Here is a 23440-nt window from a genome sequence, read left to right on the forward strand (position 1 = left end):
CTGTAAACTCCTCTTTCAGCTGCTAAGTCACTAAAACTAATTGCTAAAGAGCTTTAGACATGGCCCTCCTAACAATTCCACTTAGGTCTAACAATGCATACGAGTATATGGTTAGGTTAGGAGGAACAGGTTTAAAGCTCTTAGCAATTAGTTTTAGTGATTGTTAACAGCTGGATGTGCCCCGCAGAAGACCCCACAGTGAATTCCACTGCACCGTTATATGAACCCTTTAAATCACTGTATGAATGCATGTAGTCATTTTCACAGTGTAGGTGCTTGGAGTAGCATAACTAATATTGGGGGATTGTGCCCATTTTGATTCGCCACATGGCTGTTCCTGGCTCCTAGACATTTGAGTATTTTCCAATAAGACTAAAACTTAACGTGTAAAATCTTTGGTTTTCACCATGCCCATAGCATGGAAAGCTGTTGAGTCTGGTGCCGGGCACGCGCAGCTCTCAACAAACGCCAAAACTAAATACTATGAGCTCTAAACCTGGCCTTCCTAACCTAACCACATATCCATTATTGGACCTAAGCGGAATTTTAAGGTTAGGATTGCCAAGTTTGCCTAGATGGACTAAAACTAAATGATAAAAGCTCTAAACCTGGCCTTCCTAACCTAACCACATATACATTATTCGACCTAAGCGGAATTTTAAGGTTAGGAAAGTCAAGTTTGCCCAGAAGGACCAAGACTAAATGCTCTATACTTAGTCTTCCTAACCTTACAAATCCGTTTAGGTTTAGTGATGGGTCGTTCGTGAACGAGTCGTTCCTTTTGAACGGCTCCCTCTTGGGAGCTGTGAACTGCCCGCTCCTTCGGGGTGAACGATCAGTTCCTCTGTGGTCGTTCACCGTTCCTCGGAGTCGTGAGCTTTGCGTGTGTTGCCAGTCGCTCCAGCAGTTTCCGCTCGCAGTCGTTCACTCCCAAGTACCTGCGAGAGAGAGAGCGACCGTGTTTTGTTTCTGCTTCCCGTATTGTTGTGGCGGTTATCCACAGAGAAATGCGCGCAACTCTATTTATAACAACAATACAATAGCAGAACAACAAGGGAGAGAGGGGGGATTGGCTGGTTATTCACTTTTAACACTTACTGTGACATGTTTTCGCAACGTGAGAATAACTATAAAAGGAACTTCGGAAACAAGCTCCGATGAAACACACAGGGTTCCTGTTCTGTACTCTTCCTTATTCAAATGTCTTACAATCGGCAGATCTACTATCGTAAAGAAAAGGTGGGGGCGGAAGAACTGGGGAGAGCGTGTGAATTAAAGTGCTATTATTTGCAATCCAAGTATTAGCGTTGTCTCCTCCATTCTCTTATGGGTGTTTGTTTCGCCGTTTATCCAATTGCATGGACATCCGTAAGTGGAGGGGCAAGGGGGCGACGGCACCCTGAAAAATGATTTGCAAAATACAATTATATATTCAACATATATTATTTTATTTCAGTCGCAGTAACTTGTTCATTATTAGAATGGTGTAGAAGGAATATGACAATTTCAAACTGAAGGACTGTCCCATTATTACATGGAATATGACTCGTTTGCTTCCCTCCGGAAAAAATAATACTGCGTACGTTCATGTTTAATTGCCACAGTTGATCTAACGGTACGAAAACGTAAGCAACGAATCCAACCAGATCCGTAGCCAGAAATTTCATTTCGGGGAGAGACTCATATCTTATCAGCAGCCGCCATCTAAAGGAGAAAAAAGGGTGTAGAAGCTCTGAAGATGAATTTCTCAGTATATTACAACTTATTATGCAAGATGTTTAATCTTGCTAAGGGAGTAAAATTAATTGCCATAATACATTATTTAAATTACACATTTGTAGGATTATCTAACACCAAAAAAATTTAGAAGTTGAAATACATTAAGATCTTCCTCCCCCTCCCCATCAGTCTTCAATGATTTCGCACCCTGACCGGTACATTGTTTCCTTCCTGCTGTGTATGTTCTCTTCCCCTTTCTTTCATCTTGATTAGCGAAGTTCCCTCCCTCCCTAATCCTTTTCACTCAGAATAACTCCAGCAACAATCCTCCCCACCCCCTTCGCTCAACTCCACGAAAAAAAAAAAAACGGCGAGCGTTGTCCGTCGTTCCTTTGAACGACTCCCTCAGTAAGCAAGCTCCAGTGAACTGCCTCGAAAAAGGAGCTGCATCGTTCCTTTGAACGACTCCTCGTGAACGACTCCTTGCTGTGAGCGAGCTCCGGTGAACTGACTCCCGAAAAGGAACGACCATAACCCATCACTATTTAGGTTGAATAATGGATATGTGGTTAGGTTAGGAAGGCCAGGTTTAGAGCTTTTATCATTTAGTTTTGGGGTTTGTTACAAGCTGGGTGTGTCCGCCTACACCATACCCCAGCGATGTTCCTGACTGAAAGTTTTTTTGAGTATTTTCCAAATAAAAGACTAGAAATTACTTGTAAAATCTTTGGTCAGCACGCAATTCTACACACATCATGTGGCTATAGCATGAAAGGAAATGTGTTGTTCTCTCTCACGTATTGTTCCTGCGTTTTGAACAGCTCGGTCACACGAACAGCGTCCAGAGAAGCAAAGGGTTAGGTAGCCTCTATAGGAAGCGTGAGAACAGTGACACCTTGTGGCTGTTTTTGGAACTTGAGAATAAACAGAGAAAGTTCCCACAGAGCAGAGCTTGGCAGTGTACCCAACGACCCTCTTTCACTTGAGACAAGAAGTAAGTTTTCTTAATGCTTTTTTCTGAAATCCTATAATACGTTGTATCAGAAGTGGTGCCTGTGTTAGCTCAAATTAATCCACCTCTCAATGTTTGATTTCTGTGTGACAAAGCTTAAGACTAGTTTACGCTAATCTGGACTCCATATGCAATTTAGGCGGTTTAAGAACCATGAAAATGTCCATAGTCGTAACTTGGTGGTCCTGAAGGATATTGTTATTCGGCGGAGAACTTTTCGATTCTGCTTCCAAAAGGTAAGCCCAAGTTCGATTCTATTTAAGACAAACACTTACTGGTGTGTCTTTTTTATGGAAACCGAAGGCCAGTATTGACAGCTGCGAAGTTTTCGTTTTCTGAAGTTGAAGTATGCCATCTAAAAGAGCCGGAGCAGCCTTCCTCGACCCCCGCCCCAAAAATTGCCTGTTTTATTAAAAGCGTGAATAACATTATAATTTCAAAAACTCTAATTCTAAGACTAATGTTCTCATATACTCCTTATTAACTACAGCAATACTGTCTCGGAGGATAAAATCTCCACACCTTAGGGAAAAGCTGAGTCTGTAAAGGAACGCTCGGCACATGTGAGAATAAACACAACCCACGCAAATGATTATAGTAGCCTTGGGTTCAGGCGCCACAGCCTAGTAAGACTGCAGTTACCGGGAAAAGACGAAATGTGCGAGACCGTACTTGAAGCAAACATTTACTTCGAGAATGGGCTCGCAGTACAGTCTCGTAGTCTTGGACCTGAAGCAAAAATCTGTCGAATTATTCGTCGACCGCAGCGCCTCATACGGTCAGTAGATAAAACTATGAACACATTGGTTTTCCCGAGTTACATTCACTTGTTTTTCACCATAGCGTTTTAAAATGTTCTTATATTTGCATTTCCACACAATAGAACTACAACCAACATGTGGAAACTTTGGAGTTCCACGATTTCCAACAAGTGAACAACAAGCACACGAGTGAAGCAGAAGCGACGATGGGTAGTCCCTGGTGAGGAACAGAACACTGTATTATCGAGTCCTGCGTGCTTCGGACTCTAATGCTCGTTCAGTTGGCGCTTTCTAACTGCATTAGGTAACGTCACTTCCAACAAGACCGTACCTCAATTCTCCTTTTTGGATCTTTCGGACAGAGCCTTTGTATTGAAAGTTAGTGTGACGTAACAAAATACAGGTAAAGATTAAGTTGATATAAGTGCGCATATTGAACATTTGTTATTCATTTTGTGCGCGCTGCTCAGCTGACAATATGCCCTTCGAAACCGAAAGAAAACCACAGCCATAAATCTAGAAGTGTAGCGCACACCGACAAAGAAGGGATAGTTCGGTGTTGCCAAACGTCTTAACACTCCCACCCCCGCCTCTAAAACAGGACAGGGAGAGGGCAAGTGGACGTTCTTCCCTTGCTCCCTTGAGTGCTTTTCGGGAGTGGCAAAATATTAGCTTCAGTCCCATCCTTCTCTAACGTTCTTCATTGATTTTGATTGGTTTGGTGTTTTTAAGTCCACAGTAAGGCTAATTGGGACTGGACCTACAGTTTAAAGTGGGATCCGAACCACTATGTGCCTCCACCGGGTATCGAACCCGTTCTAACGTTATTGTCTTCATTCCTCTTTCATATACATGCCGCTGGGCATGTACCCAGAGAAGGGACGGCTGCTGATAGACGAGAAGGGAGAAAAATGTGGCGACGCTTTCGACTGTCAACCGTGGCATGCGTTGTGGTTTCGGCAAGAAGAGTGGTAAGGATACTATACCGTGGCGAAGTCCGTAGGAGACGCATAGTATAGTGTGGCCAGAAAGTTCCTTTACACCCGAACTAAATGCGTGTAACAATGTAAGATGGTAAGATATTTAAGATTTTTACCTCCAAACCTGATCATTGATATGGCAACAGTGCTCCTCACGTGAATTGTCACGTGACTGCCCGCGGAGCGAGAATAAAGTCTGTGCGTTGACCAGTTCTTTGTCGCGCCTTTCCTTGTTTGGTGAACAACAATGGCAGATACCAGTGACATCACTTTGGAGGAGCGCTTAGTGACAAGTGTGTGGGTCCATGAACGGAAGCAGGGAATGTAGGGATGAAATAAGTGGAGGTGTAAAGGGACTTTCTGGCAACCCTGTAATACCAATTGTCTTCTTGTGTCCGTTATATCCACTTTGGCTTGATCTAAGTGCCTTAAGAAAAGCAGAAAGCCCTACTCGTAACTAATGTGCTCAGAAAATGAAGTTACCGCAAGCAGAGAACAGTTTGACCCAGCGCATGGTTCGCAAAGCGTAGTAACTGAACACAATGACATTCCATGCATTTAGAGCAGCCGTGTGGTTATTCTATCCTCCAATGCTAATAGCTTCATTGTGTATGCATATCAGGTGAAATTCGTGATCACATACTAGTAATTGCCCGAACTCTATTCCGGGTAATAGAGAACACAGCCGGGGTAGTTTAGTTGTGAAAATGCTCCTGGCTACTTCCAATAACAGCTAACGGTAACTTTGTTTCGAATCCCTCTTTATGAACGAACAGGTTAATCGGAACTAAACTCTCGGTTTAAAACTGAATTCCGTAACGCTTGGGAAATGCTCTATTCCGGTAATGGATGCCCGGATCCTATACTACATTATTAAGTTCATGTGAACAATGGGCAACTTTATATTCATATTCATTGCTTATTTGCTACATCATAAAAATGTCTGGCGTCAGGACCCATGAACTAACTAACTCTCTAGCCTTCTTAAACCCGAAGGTTTATCGCCGCAGCAACACAGTCCAATCCAATCTTTTCCATCCTTTAGGTCCATTTCAATATTATCCCTCCATCTTCGTCTTGGCTTTCCTTCAGGTCTATTACCATCAGGTTTCCCAACAAGAGTCCTGTAAACTCTTCTTTCTTGTCCCATTCGTGCCACATAGCGTGCTCACCTAAGTCTGACTAACTCTCTAGCCTTCATAAACCCGAAGGTTTATGGCTGCAGCAACACAGGCCTTCCATCTGTCCCTATTTTGAGCAAGATCTATATACTCTTTTCCATCCCTACCGATTTCCTTTAGGTCCATCTCAACGTTGTCCATCCATCTTCGTCTTTGCCTTCCTACAGGTCTCTTACCAGCAGGTTTTCCGACAAGAATCCTGTAAACTCCTCTTTCCTCTCCCATTCGTGTCACATGGCCTGCCCACCTAAGTCTTCTTGATTTAATTTTTCTAATAATATCTTAACATGAATTAAAATTGTGCAGTATGAGTCTGGACCTATGGCCAGTATAATCCTCTGTGGCAATTGTGTCCTAGCCATATGTGTTAGTGATGTCCCTTCATATCATCATCTTTCATCATCTTCGCAACTAGCCAAAGTGGCAGAAACGCGAAGTAAAGTAAATCATTTTCAATGGTCTTTATCCTAGGTACCAGGGGCGTATATTCCAGGCTAGCTATGCTATCTGCGAAGCCTAGAAAGTAAAACATTGAAGAAAAATCTATTAGGAACTGTGAATAAACCTAATTTTCAATAAGAAGATAATGGCGATTCTGATGTTGGCAACTTGAATTCTTAGGAGTTGGCAACCTGAATTCTTAGGAGTTGGCAACCTGAATTCTAAGGAGATGGCAACCTGAATTCTAAGGAGTTGGCAACCTGAATTCTAAGGAGTTGGCAACCTGAATTCTAAGGAGTTGGCAACCTGAATTCTAAGGAGTTTGCAACCTGAATTGTTAGGAGTTTGCAACCTGAATTGTTAGGAGTTGGCAACCTGAATTGTTAGGAGTTGGCAACCTGAATCCTAAGAGTTGGCAACCTGAATCCTAAGAGTTGGCAACCTGAATCCTAAGAGTTGGCAACCTGAATCCTAAGGAGTTGGCAACCTGAATCCTAAGGAGTTGGCAACCTGAATTCCTAGGAGTTTGCAACCCGAATTGTTAGGAGTTTGCAACCTGAATCCTAAGGAGTTGGCAACCTGAATCCTAAGGAGTTGGCAACCTGAATCCTAAGGAGTTTGCAACCTGACTACCGTTGGAATGGTAACGTGGCTTCCTTGAAGACGTAAAGGTGAGACTAGTCTTCTCCCGTCCCCCATCTAGGACAAGGTGCCATACTGAGCTAGTCCAGGTCTTAGGCTACGGCCAGACGAGCGATATTTACTGCCAGAATTCTGCCGTAAATGTCGCAACTACAATTATCGCAAGTGGGTGGTCACACGGTAGCTGTAAATGTCGCTCTACTCTGCGTTAAATATAGCAACAAAATTTCTGCCCCGGCCAGACGAGCGACATTTACTACGAAAAGCATTGTGTTCAAAACGTGTCTTGAGTTTGCTGAAGGAAATTGCTCCATTCATAGTGGCATGTAACAATGAATTGCCAGTCGAAAGCAGCTCTGTGCTTGCTTCTGATTCGTCGTCGTCGGCAAAAGCGTAAGAGACAGTGGTGGATTCATCGTATTATTAGTGAAAGATCGTACAAAGGATAGTTTGTGCTTCTTCATAGGAAACTGAAAGACTATCCAGATAAGTTTTTTGAATATTATAGAATGTCTACAAGCTCCTTTGAACTGCTACTTGCAACTGTGAGTGGTAGCCTGAAAAGAGAAGGTACAGTTATGAGGGGCTGCATAAGTGTGGAAGAGAAACTCGCAGTTACATTACGGTAAGTTTAGTTTAATATTACTGAAAGTAAAAAGGTAATACATACTACACAGACATTGATAAAACTAGAACATAACAAGATAAAATGTTCTCTTCAAATCAAAGAAAGATAACACTGACTCTGATTCAACATCTGATTCAACGGTAGTTCTGGATGATGATGATGTGCATGAAGTTTGGGGAAGCAAATTTGTAGGGGAAACTGCTTGAAATGAACCCCTGCGTTCAGCAGCATCGTCGTAAGACTTGAGCAACTGCATGACCTTTATCTGAAATTCTAATTTATCTGAAGGATGTAGTGTTTTCACAGTTGGTAGCAATGATAATAGAAACATTTTGTCAGGATCATTTTCATGTGGGTCGGGCCAGTTTTTTCCAAGAACGTCCAACAATTCCCTCTCAAATGAATCTCCAGATCTCCTCTTCCGTTTGGCAGGTACAGCTTTAAAGTGTTCCGTCGAAGAGGTGGCATTGCTGGTATTGGTCTGCGAGAGTTCTTCCTCTGTTCTGTGGTCAATTTGGTCATCAGTTTGATCCATGTTTCCGGACGTCCTGCAGAACAATATTGAAAAGAAAAACATTCATGTTACAAAAGCATAATACAGAAGAACAGATCAAGAGACAGGCGGGGCGTAAGTGTCCAGTCATCAATTTCATCATATCATCACTCATTCCCATCATCGATAATGGAGTGTAATGCAAGGAGTGAAAATATAAACCCAGTCCATCAGGTTCGTTCCCAAACAACATTAAATAAAGGAACGTAACGTGGACCGAGTATTATTCCATGTCGTGAACACGAGACATTACTTCCGACAATCTTCATCTCGTATTTTTCTTTAGCATCACTGCTCAATTTACAGAGATGTATACTCGTGACTGGCATACAAGCCGAAAAATTGCAATGTTGGTTGGGTTGTCTAGTCACACGGCGCATGATGGTCAGACATGGAGGGCTTGCTTCAGTGCTTCTTCAATAGGATCGTTACAACCCAGCAGTGTCCGTGACTGTACATACATACAACTTTGTTAGGTCCAGAACCTCCACCCCATCCCCCCGCTCTCCAACAAGTTTCAGATCATCTGCGTCTCTGATTTTCACATATGAAATATAGCAACCCTAATCATACCAAAGTTAACTCCCCCCCTTACGTGAACTATATATACGCCCATGCTTCAAGGAAACAAACGCAAACTGCTGATTTGAAATTTATATATTAATGTACTGGAATGTGAAACAAAATCTATGTCCAACAACAGTTTAGTGTAGTAATTAAATAAGGTAGTACTTACTGCCTAGATTGCAAAGTCGGAAGAAGAAAACACATTTGTTTGTGGTAAACGTAAGGTTTCCTTGTAGTCGCACCACTGCCACTACGTCCATCTTGTGATTTCACAGATCTTGTAAATGCATCTTTCAAGCTTTTCCAACGTTTTTGAACCTCCTTACCTAAATTAATCATAACATTCATGAGGAAAATTCGAACTCTGTTCACACAATTGTTACAAGCAAAATGCTATGTCACAAATGTAACTTTAAAGGTACAAACATTTCAAAACTAGTGGCGTCTCCTGTGTACGTAACTAAATAAACAATTAAACCTGTAAATGATCAGTCATGTCTTTGAAAACGCTTCTCAAATCACTAGTTTCTACAGTTGGCATGTGGCGAAAGTACAATAACAAAGCTATTTGGATTTTAGTTTGAACATGTATTTTATATTGCGTTAACCTAATAAAATCGCCACTAGCTTTGAGATGGTTATAGCTACAATATACCACATGACAGTGTCTGAAAACAATTTATGCATAATTGTAACTGAAAGCAACTCTGTAAACACAACGAACATACTCATCTCAGTTTAAATCACAGGACATCAACTAGATGGTACTTACACATTTGTTTTTACAATTAAATTATTCTATATTTAAGGTCACTTCCTGCTTTTTTTCAGATACCTGGGTTCTGGATGCTCTTTCCGGACATTGCATTTCGATTTTCTAATTGGTCGTGCCACAATTGCTGACATTGTCAGAGAAACCTGTGTGGCCATATGGCATGGTCTTCATGCTGAATACATGAAACAACCGTCTGTGGAGGACTGGCTTCAGATTAGCCACAATTTCGAAAGCAGAGCTAATTTTCCGCATTGTGTTGGCGCTATTGACGGCAAACACATCAGGGTTATTAAACCCTGGAACAGTGGGAGCGAGTTCTTCAATTACAAGAAGTTTTTCTCCATAGTACTAATGGCAGTAGCTGATTCTGAGTATTGCTTCACGTACATAAATGTTGGAGCTTATGGAAAAGAAAGTGATTCAAATGTATTAAAGGCTACAGATTTGGGGGAACAAATCTATTCTAACACATTATCTTTACCAGAGCCCAAGACATTTTCAAGTGAACATGCAGGTGATCCAATTCCATATGTGTTTGTAGCTGATGAGGCCTTCGCACTCTGCTCAAGTTTGCTGAGGCCATATCCTAACAAAAACCTAACACCTGAAAAGAAGATATTCAATTATCGACTTACAACCTTAGTGACAATGAAGTTCGACCAGTCACAAATATAGGAGTGCGTTGTGAAAGAAGGAGAACACATGCATATGCTGAACATATTTTATTCAGCAGGCTACATGGAACAAAGGAAAACATAAATTTCCGCTGCAACGCAGCAATGTATGGTGTCCACACAAAATAAAACATTTTCGTCCATCTACACGTGACATTGAAGTTCGACCACTGTTAGAGGGGATCCTGTTTACCATGGTGTGACGCCGCCCCGTCGGCGAATAACTGTGGCAATGCGTCGGGGCATGCTGCGGACGAGTCGTTCAAGGTATTCCACATCGATGCGGTGCCATTCCTCCTGCAGGCAGGCGATAAGAGCAGCCACTGTCGTGGGTCCCCTCTGTTGCACACTTCGCTTAAGAACACGCCACACATTCTCAATGGGCGAGAGCTCGGGACTCGATGGTGGCCATGGCAGAGTTCGCACGTAATGGCGAGTCAACCATTCTCTTGTCAGCCGCGCTGTATGAGGCCTGGCATTGTCGTGTTGAAAGATGAGACGCCGCCTGTGGAACAGGTGCCTTCGCACTGTGGGAAGATGCCGCTCCAGTATGCGTGTATAGGCGTGTGCATTCACAATGCCCTCACAGACGTGTAGTGGGCCAACCCCAGATGCCGTCATGCATCCCCATACCATCACTGACGCAGGTTTCTGTACCCGACGTGCATAACATTTTGCTTCATTCTGTTCCTCCTTCAGACAAATGACTGTTCCCGTACACAACATTGAAAATGGATTCGTCCGTCCACAAAACCCTGTTCCACTGCCGAAATGTTCATCCCCGGTACATTCGTGCCCACCGTAGTCGATTGCCTTTGTTCAACATGGAAAGGAAGGGTTTACGTTTCGCCTTGTACTCTCGGTAACCGCATCGCTGTAGGTAACGGCGAATGGTTCTGGTTGACACTTCAATGTGAAAGCGTTCTCGAGTCCACAGTCGTAATTCGGCCACAGAGACATGATTGTTGGTCTGGATATAGCGCCTAAATATCCGTAGGTCACGCACGCTCAGCAGGCGTTTTCGACCGGGGGCCTTACCTGGCTCTGTAGTACCCGTATTTTGGTAGTGTTTGATGATGCAGTGGACGGTTGACTTGGGTAAGGTCAGTTGGCGCCCTATTTCCCGTTCACTGAGTCCATCCCGTTGCAACTCCACCACTCTTCTTCTCACGGTGTTGTCAATAGGTTTGCCTCTGGCCATGGTGATGATGCACTGCGGTTCCTCGGTGCACAGCACGCGCTTATATACGGCGGACTCCCTTATCGTGTCCGTGACGTCATGCTTCCGTCGAATGCGCCACTATCTGGAATTTACCGTATGGGTCTGGTACCTGGTCGAAGTTCAATGTCACGCGAATAGTTCCCCGTTTTCGTTATTTACGTGACCTTGGGTGCAACATGCTGGGATCACGATTCTTGCCTGCTCACACGCCTCCTCTTACACACATGCGTCACTTCTGCGGGTCACCCATTCCACCGCCTATGCCTCTGTGCATTTAATCACGTATTCCTTTCTGGTCGAACTTCATTGTCACCAAGGTTGTACCAGAGCAAGAAGATTTGTTGAATGTACATTTGGCATATTAGCAAATAAATGGCGGCTGTTCCATCGCCCCATTGATGTTAGTCCGGAGTTTGCCGATTGTATTATCAAAGCATGCTGTGTACTACACAATTTTGTTAGGAAGAGAGATGGGTACAACTTTGAGGATACACTTTCATGTCCACTAGAGAGTATACCTGCTCAGGAAACAAGAGGAAATAAAAGTGGTGTTCGGATGAGAGATGCTTTCACTACCTATTTTTGTTCTGATCAAGGATCACTTCCCTGGCAAAACGATTGCTTGTAAAGCTGTTCTCAAAATGTTCAAAACTTTTTCTATACTATGCTCCCCCACCCCTGCATGGAACACACCATTGGCATTGGCTGTAATTATTTACTTTCGTTTAACCCATTTATGAGCATAGTAATACATTATACTATGTTTTCATTTACTATCAATATCATTTCATTTCGTCTTGTTCATTGCAATGTTTGTAGTAAACAAAAATCCTAACCTGCTAATTGACGTAATAGTGTAAAAAATAATAACTATGTACTTTGTATTTTCAATACATTTTGATTCGTTTCAAGTACTTACCTATGTCGTTTCTTTCTTCAGAGGTCATATCTCCCCACTTCTCACCAACCACATCCATTGCCACTTTCATCCACGCATCCATCTTCATGTTTCTGTTCTTGTAGTCCTCACAATTCGTGTCAAACAAACAGGGATACTTTTGGACTTCAATTATTACATGTTCACTGTCAATATAATCCATAGTTGTACAGTTCGACAGTTAAATTACCGCAGTAAACGTGGCAGCTACAAATATCGCTACGCGTGGCCACGCTCACGCGGCAAATACTGCGGAAAAAATGGATCCCGGCGCATTCCTTCGCGACACGACCTTGAAGACGCGCCAAACTGGCTACAATTACTGCTGCTTCTGGCCACTCCCATTTACGACCTAAGGGTGCATTTCTTCAGCTACATTTACGGCAGAATTCTGGCAGTAAATATCGCTCGTCTGGCCGTAGCCTTAGGCTCAGCATACGCCACTGCTAAAAACGTTTGTTAAAACACTGTCATCTCTCAAAAGGAATGGTAAGTTGGGAAGATTTAAAGTCTGCCTGACCTCTTATCATATCGTCGTATGAAAACAAGAGGAATGTAACTCCAAAAATGCTGTTTTCAGTTTTGTAATCAACTCCTCTAAAGAGCTAGATCTATTTGGAGTCGTATCTCCACTTTCAATCGTTAGCAGTAAGGCTGAGCCACGTTTCTTCAGTTTACTGACTCCTCTTAAGTGTCAGGCACATTCCTAAGAATACATTATGGATGGGAAGACAGGTGAGTGGAGAAAGTTGCCTATTTTAGAACTGCAAAATTTGTATTTTATTATTAGATATTATTAGAATAATTAAATCAAGAAGACTTAGGTGGGCAGGCCATGTGGCACGAACGGGAGAGGAAAGAAGAGTTTACAGGATTAATGTTGGGAAACCTGATGGTACGAGACCTGTAGGAAGGCCAAGACGAAGATGGAGGGATAACGTTGAGATTGACCTGAAGGAAATCGGTAAGGATTGGATTGATAGTGCCCAGGATAGGGACAGAAGGCTTGTATTGTTGCAGCTATAAACCTTCGGGTTTAAGAATGCTAGAGAGTTAGTTATATCATTATTTCCTTTCTCCTGTACATTTGATGAATTGGAGTAGTCCCTCCGGTTCTCACACGACCATATATCCTGGGAGATCGGAGGTACACGTGTGTTTTGCTGTTGTGCGTCCCTAGCTTGTATATTGCAGTTTCGCTACTGGCGAGAACCCATTAACCCATCCACAGAACCATAAACCATTTACAACCATGCACGGGAACTATCACTGAATAGTGACCGCAGAGAGCGACGTTCTGTCGCAGTAACAGGACTGGAATTAAAACGTCATTGACCACTCGGATAGTTTACATAACTTCCATAAGCATTTCATGACTAGGGCATTTCTGTTACACAATATAATGCGACGCTGCGTGATCCGTTCTTTCTTTTTGAAAATATCAACAACAATGAAAGTCGACAATGTTGTATTGTGGATTTGGCTTTTGTCCAGATCCATAAGCGTTCTGCTCCACAGTGCGTGTTGTCCCTGGAATAGGGGACTGCCCGGAGCGAAGCACCCCGTGTGGCACCCGATGGTGGTAAGTGCCATGGGGAATTCAGGGGTTGCAACACTGGCTGTGGGCTAGAAATGGGGTCGATTTAAAATTGGAGAGATCATCAAAGCCCACAGATCATTCTCGCTGCTTCATCTTCAGGGCTGCTCAACCGAACGTATTTGTTAAGAGCTCAGTCAAGCCAATCTCCATGCGGAGTGGTTAGCACAGCGCACTACGACGCCATAGGTACCGGGTTCGAATCCAGGCCAGAGCATCGGATGTCTCTTCATCAATTTCATCATATCATCTTCATCGTCGCGATTAGGCAAAAGTGGATGAAAAACTAAGTGTACAAAAATACTAAGCGCTCCAATACTGTGTGTTTCGTTCCCTATGGGAGATTTCACACCGAAGCGACACGTGTGGCTAGGAAGCAAACATTTACTAACCAATGCAACCTTTCGAACCGAAGAGACACGTATAGCTTGTCGCTTGTGTGTCGCTCGAACTGGAGGTTTTCTCTACACCATGCATCGCGTTCCCTCGGTCTGTTGTTCTCGCATGCGCGGTGAAAGTTTTGCCTTAGACTGAAGTGGCTCGTGTTGCTTCGGTGTGAAACCCCCCTAAGTTCCATAAATATATAGTGCACACATATTTAAAATTATAATAGTGGAGAAAGGGGCAGAACTATGTGTAATACATGATCTGGGCCTCATATTCCTCCATGGAAATTTCTGTAATATACTGTTCACCATGTATTAAGTATTGTTAACAACGCTTTCAAATAAAAAAAATGTATCGCGAATACTACTGCAGGTTCAAATTTCACGCATTCAAGTGTCAGTCAGCATGGCTATATAGCTTTTGTCTGATCTTACGGCGGGCGGCGTACATGCTGACAAGGGAAGTGGGGAGCGGGGAATACGACGCAGACCAACCAGACAACAGCCGTGGCGCCGTGATTTACGACGTCGCAGGAGAAGGTGCTGCGCGCACCTCGTTCTACAAGCTGATGTGTTTCTCATCGCGCTGGATCCCCGCTCCCTATTTCCCTTGTCAGCGTGTAAGCACGCCCTCGTAAGACCAGACAGTTTAATTTTTACTTGTGCATAGGAAGGCTAATCGGGACTGAACCTACAGTTTAAAGTGGGATCCGAACCACTATATGCCTTCAACGGGTATCGAACCAGGAACCCCTTGATTACAGGGCGACGCTCCAAGCAAAATGTTCCTCCACCACCACTGAAATCGAAGTGTAAGGTGCGTTGTGAAGCGCCTTGCCTGTTCTTTAGCCGTAAAATTAAATACAACACTGATGCCTCGTCCGTTTAAGTCCGTATAATCAAATGCTTTGTTCAACATCCGTGTCATTTTCCGTTCCCTCTTGCCCTTTCCCGGAAAATGCAGTTTTTCCTCCCCACGAACTATAATTACAACTCCAGGTGAAAATGAGAGCCTTGTTACCATCCGAATTTTATGGATGGCGTCACGGGAGATCCCCGGAGGGGCAAGAAGTATTTGTGGGAACGCGTGTTTGCCAGACATAAAAAACGAGTTCATTTCGCAGCTTAATTTTATCAATTTGTCGTCTTGATGCCCCGCTGCCTAGTTTTATTGCGTCTTCTCTGTACAATAAACACAGGAAGTATGCTTCTTAACACGTTTTTCTAAAGACTAGATCTTCGAAATTTCTCTTCTAATACGCAGAACCCATATTTTCGCAAAACAGAACAAAGTATCTAGGTAAACATAATAGTGTAAGGGGTCCCGGATTTGAATCCCTGCCTCGCCATGGGTATTCTTTTTGAATGCCCCTTCCTCATATTCTTTATTCATCACACGCCTTCGCAATTAGCCACTCCTTTCGCGGAGAACAAAACGTCAATAGCCTAGTCGAACGGCGCCTGGTAGATTGAATGCCATAAGCATCCACACTACCTCATAAAGTTCCTGTCAATCAATAATAGCACCATTAAGACTTGTTTCCATGATAACCAAAAACTCAATATGCTGACCAAGGCAGAATTTATTTTATTTGAAAAACTAAACTAAACGTTACGTTTCAACGTTCTAGCAAGGTCTTCTTCACACTCTCTACCAAATAGAAATGAAATAAGGTACAAAACAGGAAGATATATATATATATATATATATATATATATATATATATATATATACACACACACACACACACACACACACACACACACACACACACACCCACACACACACACACACACACAAATCACTCCTCTCCAGACACAAGATTATTAGAAACTTGTTTATCTGGGACATTCCTTTCCAGGTGTTCCAGCAGGTGGTCTTCTTCTGTCAACTGTAGTTTCACCTGACAGGCGATTTAGACAAACATTTCCTTTCATCTGGAATGTAGTTGGACTCTTTATCTCACGCTCAATTTCCTTCATTCTTCTTCCTTCTTCTCTCCTCTTTCTCTCTAGTCTTTTCCACTCTATCTAACACCTTCTTCCATTCTTTGTTTATCGTCAGTCCCCCATTCCAGTTCATTGTGTCTTCTTCCCCATTTCTCTATTTCCTTGGCCTCCTTCAATTTTCTCACTAGAAATAAATTCTGCCTTGGTCAGCATATTTAGGTTTTGGCTATTATGTTATATATTTTTCGTACTTTTATTATAGCTTTTATACGAGTAAATACTTTTGCATGATGTTTAATTTATAAAACAATACTGTGTAAGTAATATACATAATAATAATGAATTGCAGTTTCTTACGAAATTACACTTAAGCAATTTACAAATTCAACTTACGTAAAATTCAAGTTACGTAAAGGTTTACGGAACGCATTACTTACGTAACTCGGGGGAGGTGGTTACTGTACTTTACAATTTCAAAAGAAAAGCTGAAGCAGATGTTATGCAGTGTTAATATGGAATTAAGTTGCTTCAATTATAAGTACACACGGGAAGCTATCTATTGATGCACCAGAACGCATCGATTGATGGACCAAAGTGTGTTTTACGATTGCCTCTGTGAAGAATCAGATTTGATCCATTTTTGTGTATCGTAAACACCAAAGAGATAAAAATGAGGATTTTTTCTGTCCTGATGCATTTTTATGCAGCTTCCTGAATAATAGAAAAAGATGCATTAAAGTTCATCTCGACATAAAGAAATCCTCGTCAATAGATGTGGTGCATTTAGTGTTGTGTGTGTACTTATTAGAAACCCCACTTCTCCCCTTCTCTACCATTATGCGCGACCTTGCTCCACAAATTCCCTGGACAGGGCATAAGTTGTAAGAAATTTGTTTTTCTTTCCTCCTTTCTGGCTTTGTTCTTATTTTTGTTGTTCTCTGACAAACATTTTCTTTATTCTCTTTATCGTGTCTTGCATTCAATAAGCAGCGTCTCCTCAAAATTAAAATTAGACTTTGGGGATGGGGACGAATTTGCAACGTCACGCATTAACGAAGCACTTATCTCGAGAACATCCGTCGGCATTGACGCCGTCACAAAGGCCGAATTAACGACGTGTCGCCGGTCGGAGGAAGTGTCCTACATAGCGAATCGTTCACCGTCAGATGAAAGAGGAGGACACACACACAGAGAGAATAAAAGGAAAAGAGAGATGAAGCCAGATGAGATCTGCGGATTGTTGAATCCCCACGGGACGGGGGGTGAGGTCTGGGGGGCGAGGAGGCGGGAATAACTTGCGGTTCGAAGCCCCGCCGGAAGTACGTGATCAAGTGGCCTTGTTTTCCGGATTCAAATTGGAAGACGAGTGTCCAACGAAGGAGGTCGATACGCGATCGAGTCACGTTGGGAATCACGTGATCTATGGTCCCGCGGGAATCGTGGCGCGTTCCAGGAATGGGTTTTCTTGGGCTTTTTCCTGCAGCACCCACGGCAGATATCCAAAGAGGAGGTCAAATCAAAGGGTGGAGGAAGTTTCCCTTTGGTGAATTGGCGAGTGTAGGTGGGCGAATCAGCCTGGATGTAGACTAGTCTGGTGAAAGTTTGATCGTAAGAACTTCCAAGTCTCCACACAAGTACAGTCACAGACAATAAAAATGGAAGACCTATATTCTGAAATACAGTGTGTTTTAAAAATAATGACCCGATTTCAAATAATTATAAAGGGTGTCCCATAATGATGGGACACATTTTAAATACAAATATCTGGAGTTGCAGTAATAAGATTTACTGCAAACTGTGGTTAATACATACATGAAATACAGGTGTTTTGTACACTACATTAAGTTTTGAAAATTACGTCATTCAGGTAGCCACCATTAAAACGAGAACATTCTTGAGCTCTGTCTTCAATCGCCAGCATGGTGCGGTGGAGCATGTCATCTGGAATGGCTGCAATTTCGTGCACATAGCAAGGGTTTTCTCTACCCCAGAACCTACAGTTTTGCTTATTAACGTAACCGCATAAGTGAAAATGAGCCTCACCCGACGAGGCGGGGTGCTCAAGAAATGTTTCTTCCTCGTTTATCTTATAAATAAACTTCCATGCATTGGCTTTCAAAAACAGTAACATACAGGTATAAAACTTTACTCATGTCCCTACAAATTACAAATATGTTTCCCATCATTATGGGACACCCTGTTCTTAATAATGAAAATTGTGTTACACATACCCAACAAATTACAAAGTATTAACCCTTGCTTACCCGTACCGTAGAGAAACTTACCTGAAGGGTTGGTCCTTACAGGCCCACACTTTTTCTAATCATCAAAATTCAAGAAACCATTTTCATATTGAACCACTGTTGATTATATATGTCAAGTTATTTATTAATTATAATAATAATTACAAAAATTACCATAAGTAATAAGAAATAATAACCAATTATTGCATGAGTGTCACACACATATTTTACCATTTACTAAAACTCTCAACAACCTACTATTTTTTATTGATACTTTTTTGTTTACAGAGGCGCAATTGTTTATTAATTATAATAGAAACTTAAAATCATTAACAACCAATTGTACACTTTCGCTGGCATGAGTGTGTCGAATAATAGGCATTCAAAGATGGCGCCTGGTACGCCCACAAGTGCATTTTCCTTTTTATGAACAAAAGTAATACAGAAATATTGCGAACACCCTAAGAAATAATGTAATTTATTTTAAATATTTTATAAAAAAAATCACAGTTGAAAAATCGAAAAAATTGAGGTGGTGGACCTGACACCCCCTCCCCCTCTCGGATAAGTTAGGGATAAACCAGTCGACTTATGTGAAAACATTTTCATCAAAATTTAGCTAATTCAATTAGCGTTGAACGTGGCAACAGCGCTCGCAATGACAGCCTGAAGTTTCCACGATTTAACGGACATCGCGGTAGTGAGTGATCGTGCAGTGTTGCCATGTTCAACACCCATCTTTAGTTCGTTTTCGAAATGTGAATTAACGATGCAAGTGGGTAGGCCCAATCTCGATTGGAGCCGTGGTGGTCTATTCGGTAGGGTGTCTGACTGCCACGCGGGAGTCCCGAGGTCGATTCCCGGTGTTTGTGATGTAGAGGCGGAATTTTTGCACCCGTGTCCCCGCATATAGCGGCTCTGGGGTTCACCCAGCCTCAAATCAATGGGTACCTTTCGGGGTAGGGAGAAGGCGGTTGGAGCGTGGTGTTGACCACATCACCTCCAATATGGTCGAGATTGATGGAATGTGTGGGCCCTTCTCCCACATCTCTCCACATATGCTTCATTGCATGGTTCAAAGTACACGGAGAACTTTACCTTTATCTACCAGTCCCGATTAGCCAATGCGAGCATAAAGTAAGCAATGCTTGCAAGGATCCGTGTATGCCAGTGCCATCTCTTGTGCAGAATTTCAACTAAAAAACCTCGTTCCTTTTCCCGTGTGTCGTGCATCTTCGCGAAGGTTCGGCAAACCGTGTTGGTTGACGAAGAGAAAGATGGGGAGCTATTTCCTCGGAAATAATTGGATAGCGAGTGGCCTCAGAGAGCTCTTAACGTTGATGATGTAGCCAGTCGGGGTGGTGAGGCGAACACCTTCCATCCACCCCTTGACCTTCGAGAGATAGGTTAGCTTGTAGAAGGCAGCAAGGGTTGAAAGCCACATGCGGGAACTACACCAGGTCGTCTCAAAACAATACTTACATAGCGTTATCCAGTGGTGCCAACTTTTGAGAAACTTTTGGTGTGTTGAATGCGGAGATTTGTTTCATAATTTCATTCAATGATATGTTGTATGCATTGACTGTGGAATTACTCTAAATTTATTTCTTATTCCTTGGCCAGACAATGTAGACCTTTACGTTTAAAAACCATTTTAGGCCATTTCTGATAGAAATACGAGGGCTGTCGCATAAGTCACGGCCCGTAGTATGTTGGCACGTCACTAGATGGCAGTGTGATTAACCGTTATTGTACAGAGGGCAGTGGTAATGCATTGTTGAATTAACTGTCGTGCCACGGGCGTGAACAGCATTCGTGTATCAAAGTAGCCATTATATGGGGGAGAAATACCAGAGAATGCCACAGGGAGCTGATGGAAACTGGGGAGTAGGCCTACTGTACTATGAGCCTCTTTTGTTCCTGTAACGTTTTCTGACCTGTAAATACATGTGGCAGGATGCTATCTATCTATAAGGATGTTTTGCTCGCCTCTCGACAGCTCTCTCCGGGGCACTTTTGTGTCATCCTGATCTTTTGAGGCAATACTGTCAGTTTGTATCACATGGACCAACTCTACAACGAGATCTCTCATACTCTTAGACCTCCGAACGCGCAGGGTTGTGCTCCGACGTGGCAACAGCGCGAACTTCTGTGACCCGCCTAATTTCTTGGCCAGGCGTTTAGTGTATCCACTATACTCTGTCCCGGGTATCTCTGGAGCAAGGGAACGAAAACAAATCTCTGCGAGTAGTGACGCGAGACGGCTCCACGAATGAACACGTGAGAGGCAATGGAATTGCGCGGAGGGGTGGATCGACTTCAGTTACCAGCCTTCACAGTAGCGTGCACTGCTTGGCTCTGCCCACTCGATTTCCAATCTGCCGTTATGCGCAGTCTTGCTCCTGAGATTGCTGGGGCAAAGTATACACGGTCCCACCTTGTATATATTAATCTTTTTGCTGACGTCATGTATTAGTTGACCATTTCATTTCAATTCCTTATCACGGTATGGAAGACAAGCTCAACGAAAGTGGTGAGGATTCTGTTTCTTTTGCTGTTGGGTGTACAAGCAGGCCATTGTTATATCCACACTTTTCTGGCACAGTTGATATAGCCAGGACAGAATATAGACGCACGAGTGCAGAGAGAGTCAGACTATGTTTCTCAGCCCTGGACTAAAAAAATCCTTGAAGAAAGGGACGCAACAATGTGCCTTTTATTACAGAACACTTTTAAGATGTCCTCTCACAAACAGGCATTTCAGTTTGGCATGTGATCGTAGATTTGCCAAGGTCATGTGCCACCCGGTGTTAAATTCTCTCAACCCACTAACTTTCCACAACACTTGCCTCCCCCAGTGGGACTAAAATTACATAATGGAATTTTGAAGTTTAAATTGCAAATTCCAAGAACTTCCATCATGAGATTAATTTCTTAAATGCCATTCACTAACACGTCTTGACTTGATAGCCGTACGCTCTGAGCGATCGTTCAAGATCACACTGGCCTGCTGGTCTGAACATAGGTATTAGCATACGTACGCCTGCTTTCTTCAATTTCACATCTTTATCGATACGATTAGCCATAAATGTCAGAAAATCGGCGCTGAGTAAGACTTATTAGTTATGATAACGAAAAATACAAATACAAATGAAGAAACCTTCCAATTGTGGTGATTTTTTGGAAATTATTATGCCATGTAGTGTTTATTTTTATTTAAATATAAAACTATTATCACAGCACGTGTACTTTTTGCATATTCTAACCAAATATTCTTTCTTTGCAGGTAAGTGTTGCCATCCTCGTCGTACACATCCGAGCAGAGCAGTTCACCCATTAGAAGATTGGGTAAATATTAAAATATGAAAATAATTTGTAGTAATTCAAATTCATGACATACCGGAAAGTATTCTTAATATTTTTGTGTTGATTCCAGATCAATCCATCGATTTTTGATTGTTTTTGTATCTTTAGATACAAAGACACCGGTTTTGAAAGGCAATCATTTCCATTTTATATATGTCATATTTTCTATTTTTAATGTTTTTAACATAATTCCGTTGTTTGTAACCACGAAATTAAACTTTTGAGAGTTTCTCTCTCCGTTAATTAAAGAGCTATGTCAAGATCTATTTGAATCGCCCTGTATTTGTAGTTTCGGAGCTAGAAATAAACCACTGTAGCCTAATGCCGACGGTTTTTCAGTTGCTTAAAACATTTACTGACACTCATTGTCATGACACGTCCAGGCCTAAGCGAGACGTCTGTTCGGTCTAAAAGCTCCCATATGCATAATTTGGCCAATAGTGACGTCAGAAAAGAATAATATGTGAAACAGAAAGAAGTTCGACATTTCATTTATTTCTCGTGTTGAGTTCCTAATTGTCATTAAAATGCTTTCTTGAGCTAAGAAGCTACGTGTTTAAGTAATTTTCTTTTTTGTTGAGGGAAGTTCAAGGCGGATCCAGGAGTATTCCCCCATCCCCCCCCCCCCGAGGGTTGTCCCTGAATATGATATCTTTCCGAATTTCCCTTCCACGTAGTACATCTTGCAGACTAACGAGGCTCTGGCGTATGTATTCACAGAAATTTCAATCCTCTCTGGTGTTCGTGTTGTATCGTCTGCATATGTTTGTGCTTGTCACTTCAGCCGTCTCTTCAGCATTTATTCTTATCTTCGCAATTAGCCAAAAGTGCAGAAAAGGGAAGTAAAACAAACTAAATCAATGTACGTAATCACTAGGCATAAGCCGATACTAATTTGAACCAAGACCGATGCTTGAAAATTGTATTAATTAAAATTTGTTAGTGTTTAAGTATTCCGCAATAATTATAAGCTTTAATTTACCAAGATTTTTGATAACACAATTAAGCGTTGTTTCCATGATAACCAAAATCTCAATGTGCTGACCAAGGCACAATTTACTTTATTTTAAAACATAAACTAAACGTTACGATTCAACCTTCTATCAAGGTCTTCTTCAGACTCTGTACCAAATACAAATTAAATAAGGTACAAAACAGGAAGATACACACACACACACACAAAAATCACTCCCCTTCAGACACATTAGAAAGTTGTTTATCTGGAACATTTGTTTCCAGGTGTTCCAGCAGGTGGCGTTCTCCTGTCAACTGTTGTTTCACCTGACAGGCGATTTAGATAAACATTTCCTTTCATCTGGAACGTGGTTGGACTCCTTATCTCACGCTCTTTTTCCTTATCCTATCTTTCTTCTCTCCTCTTTCTCTCTTGTCCTTTCCACTCTTTCTAACACCTTCTTCCATTCTTTATCTTCAGTCCCCATTCCAGTTCATTGTGTCTCCTTCAACAAGATTTTTGCTTTAAAATATTTGAGAATTACATCAGAATTCTAAATTACATGCCATCACAAAATTCGTTTTTTAACACAAGACGGGTGCAAAATGAAAAGAAAATGAATTTTGCATAAATTCCGGAATAATTGGACTTCTGGAAAGTGTCACACCGCAATTTTGTGGGAGTCAATAAAGAACCAAGATTCCGGAAAAGTACCTATCGGCAGGTATCGGTAAACTTCAACAGATACTTTCCGATAACGATACCACTGGTATCGGTATCTTCTCAGCCCTAAATCACCTTTTCATGAAACTAATAAGATCAGAACTTAAAGGTTATAAGAGTAATTCATA

At 42.1% G+C, this 23440-nt stretch overlaps 2 protein-coding genes across 2 annotated transcripts in view; both read left to right on the forward strand.

The window, feature by feature from the left end:
• LOC146003192 (protein amalgam-like) overlaps positions 1-23440 on the forward strand; it is a 586579-nt gene that overhangs the window by 316696 nt on the left and 246443 nt on the right. The gene's annotated exons all lie outside the window — the stretch shown is intronic.
• On the forward strand, positions 4345-21608 carry LOC146002750 (uncharacterized). The gene is made up of 5 exons (XM_083140684.1): positions 4345-4463; positions 7203-7361; positions 9316-9912; positions 11483-11612; positions 21555-21608. Exons 1-5 carry the CDS (start codon positions 4345-4347, stop codon positions 21606-21608), a joined length of 1059 nt encoding a protein of 352 aa, XP_082996810.1.

Source organism: Lepisma saccharinum, chromosome 19, assembly GCF_977018435.1.
Source record: "Lepisma saccharinum chromosome 19, izLepSacc3.1, whole genome shotgun sequence".
NCBI lineage: Eukaryota > Metazoa > Arthropoda > Insecta > Zygentoma > Lepismatidae > Lepisma > Lepisma saccharinum.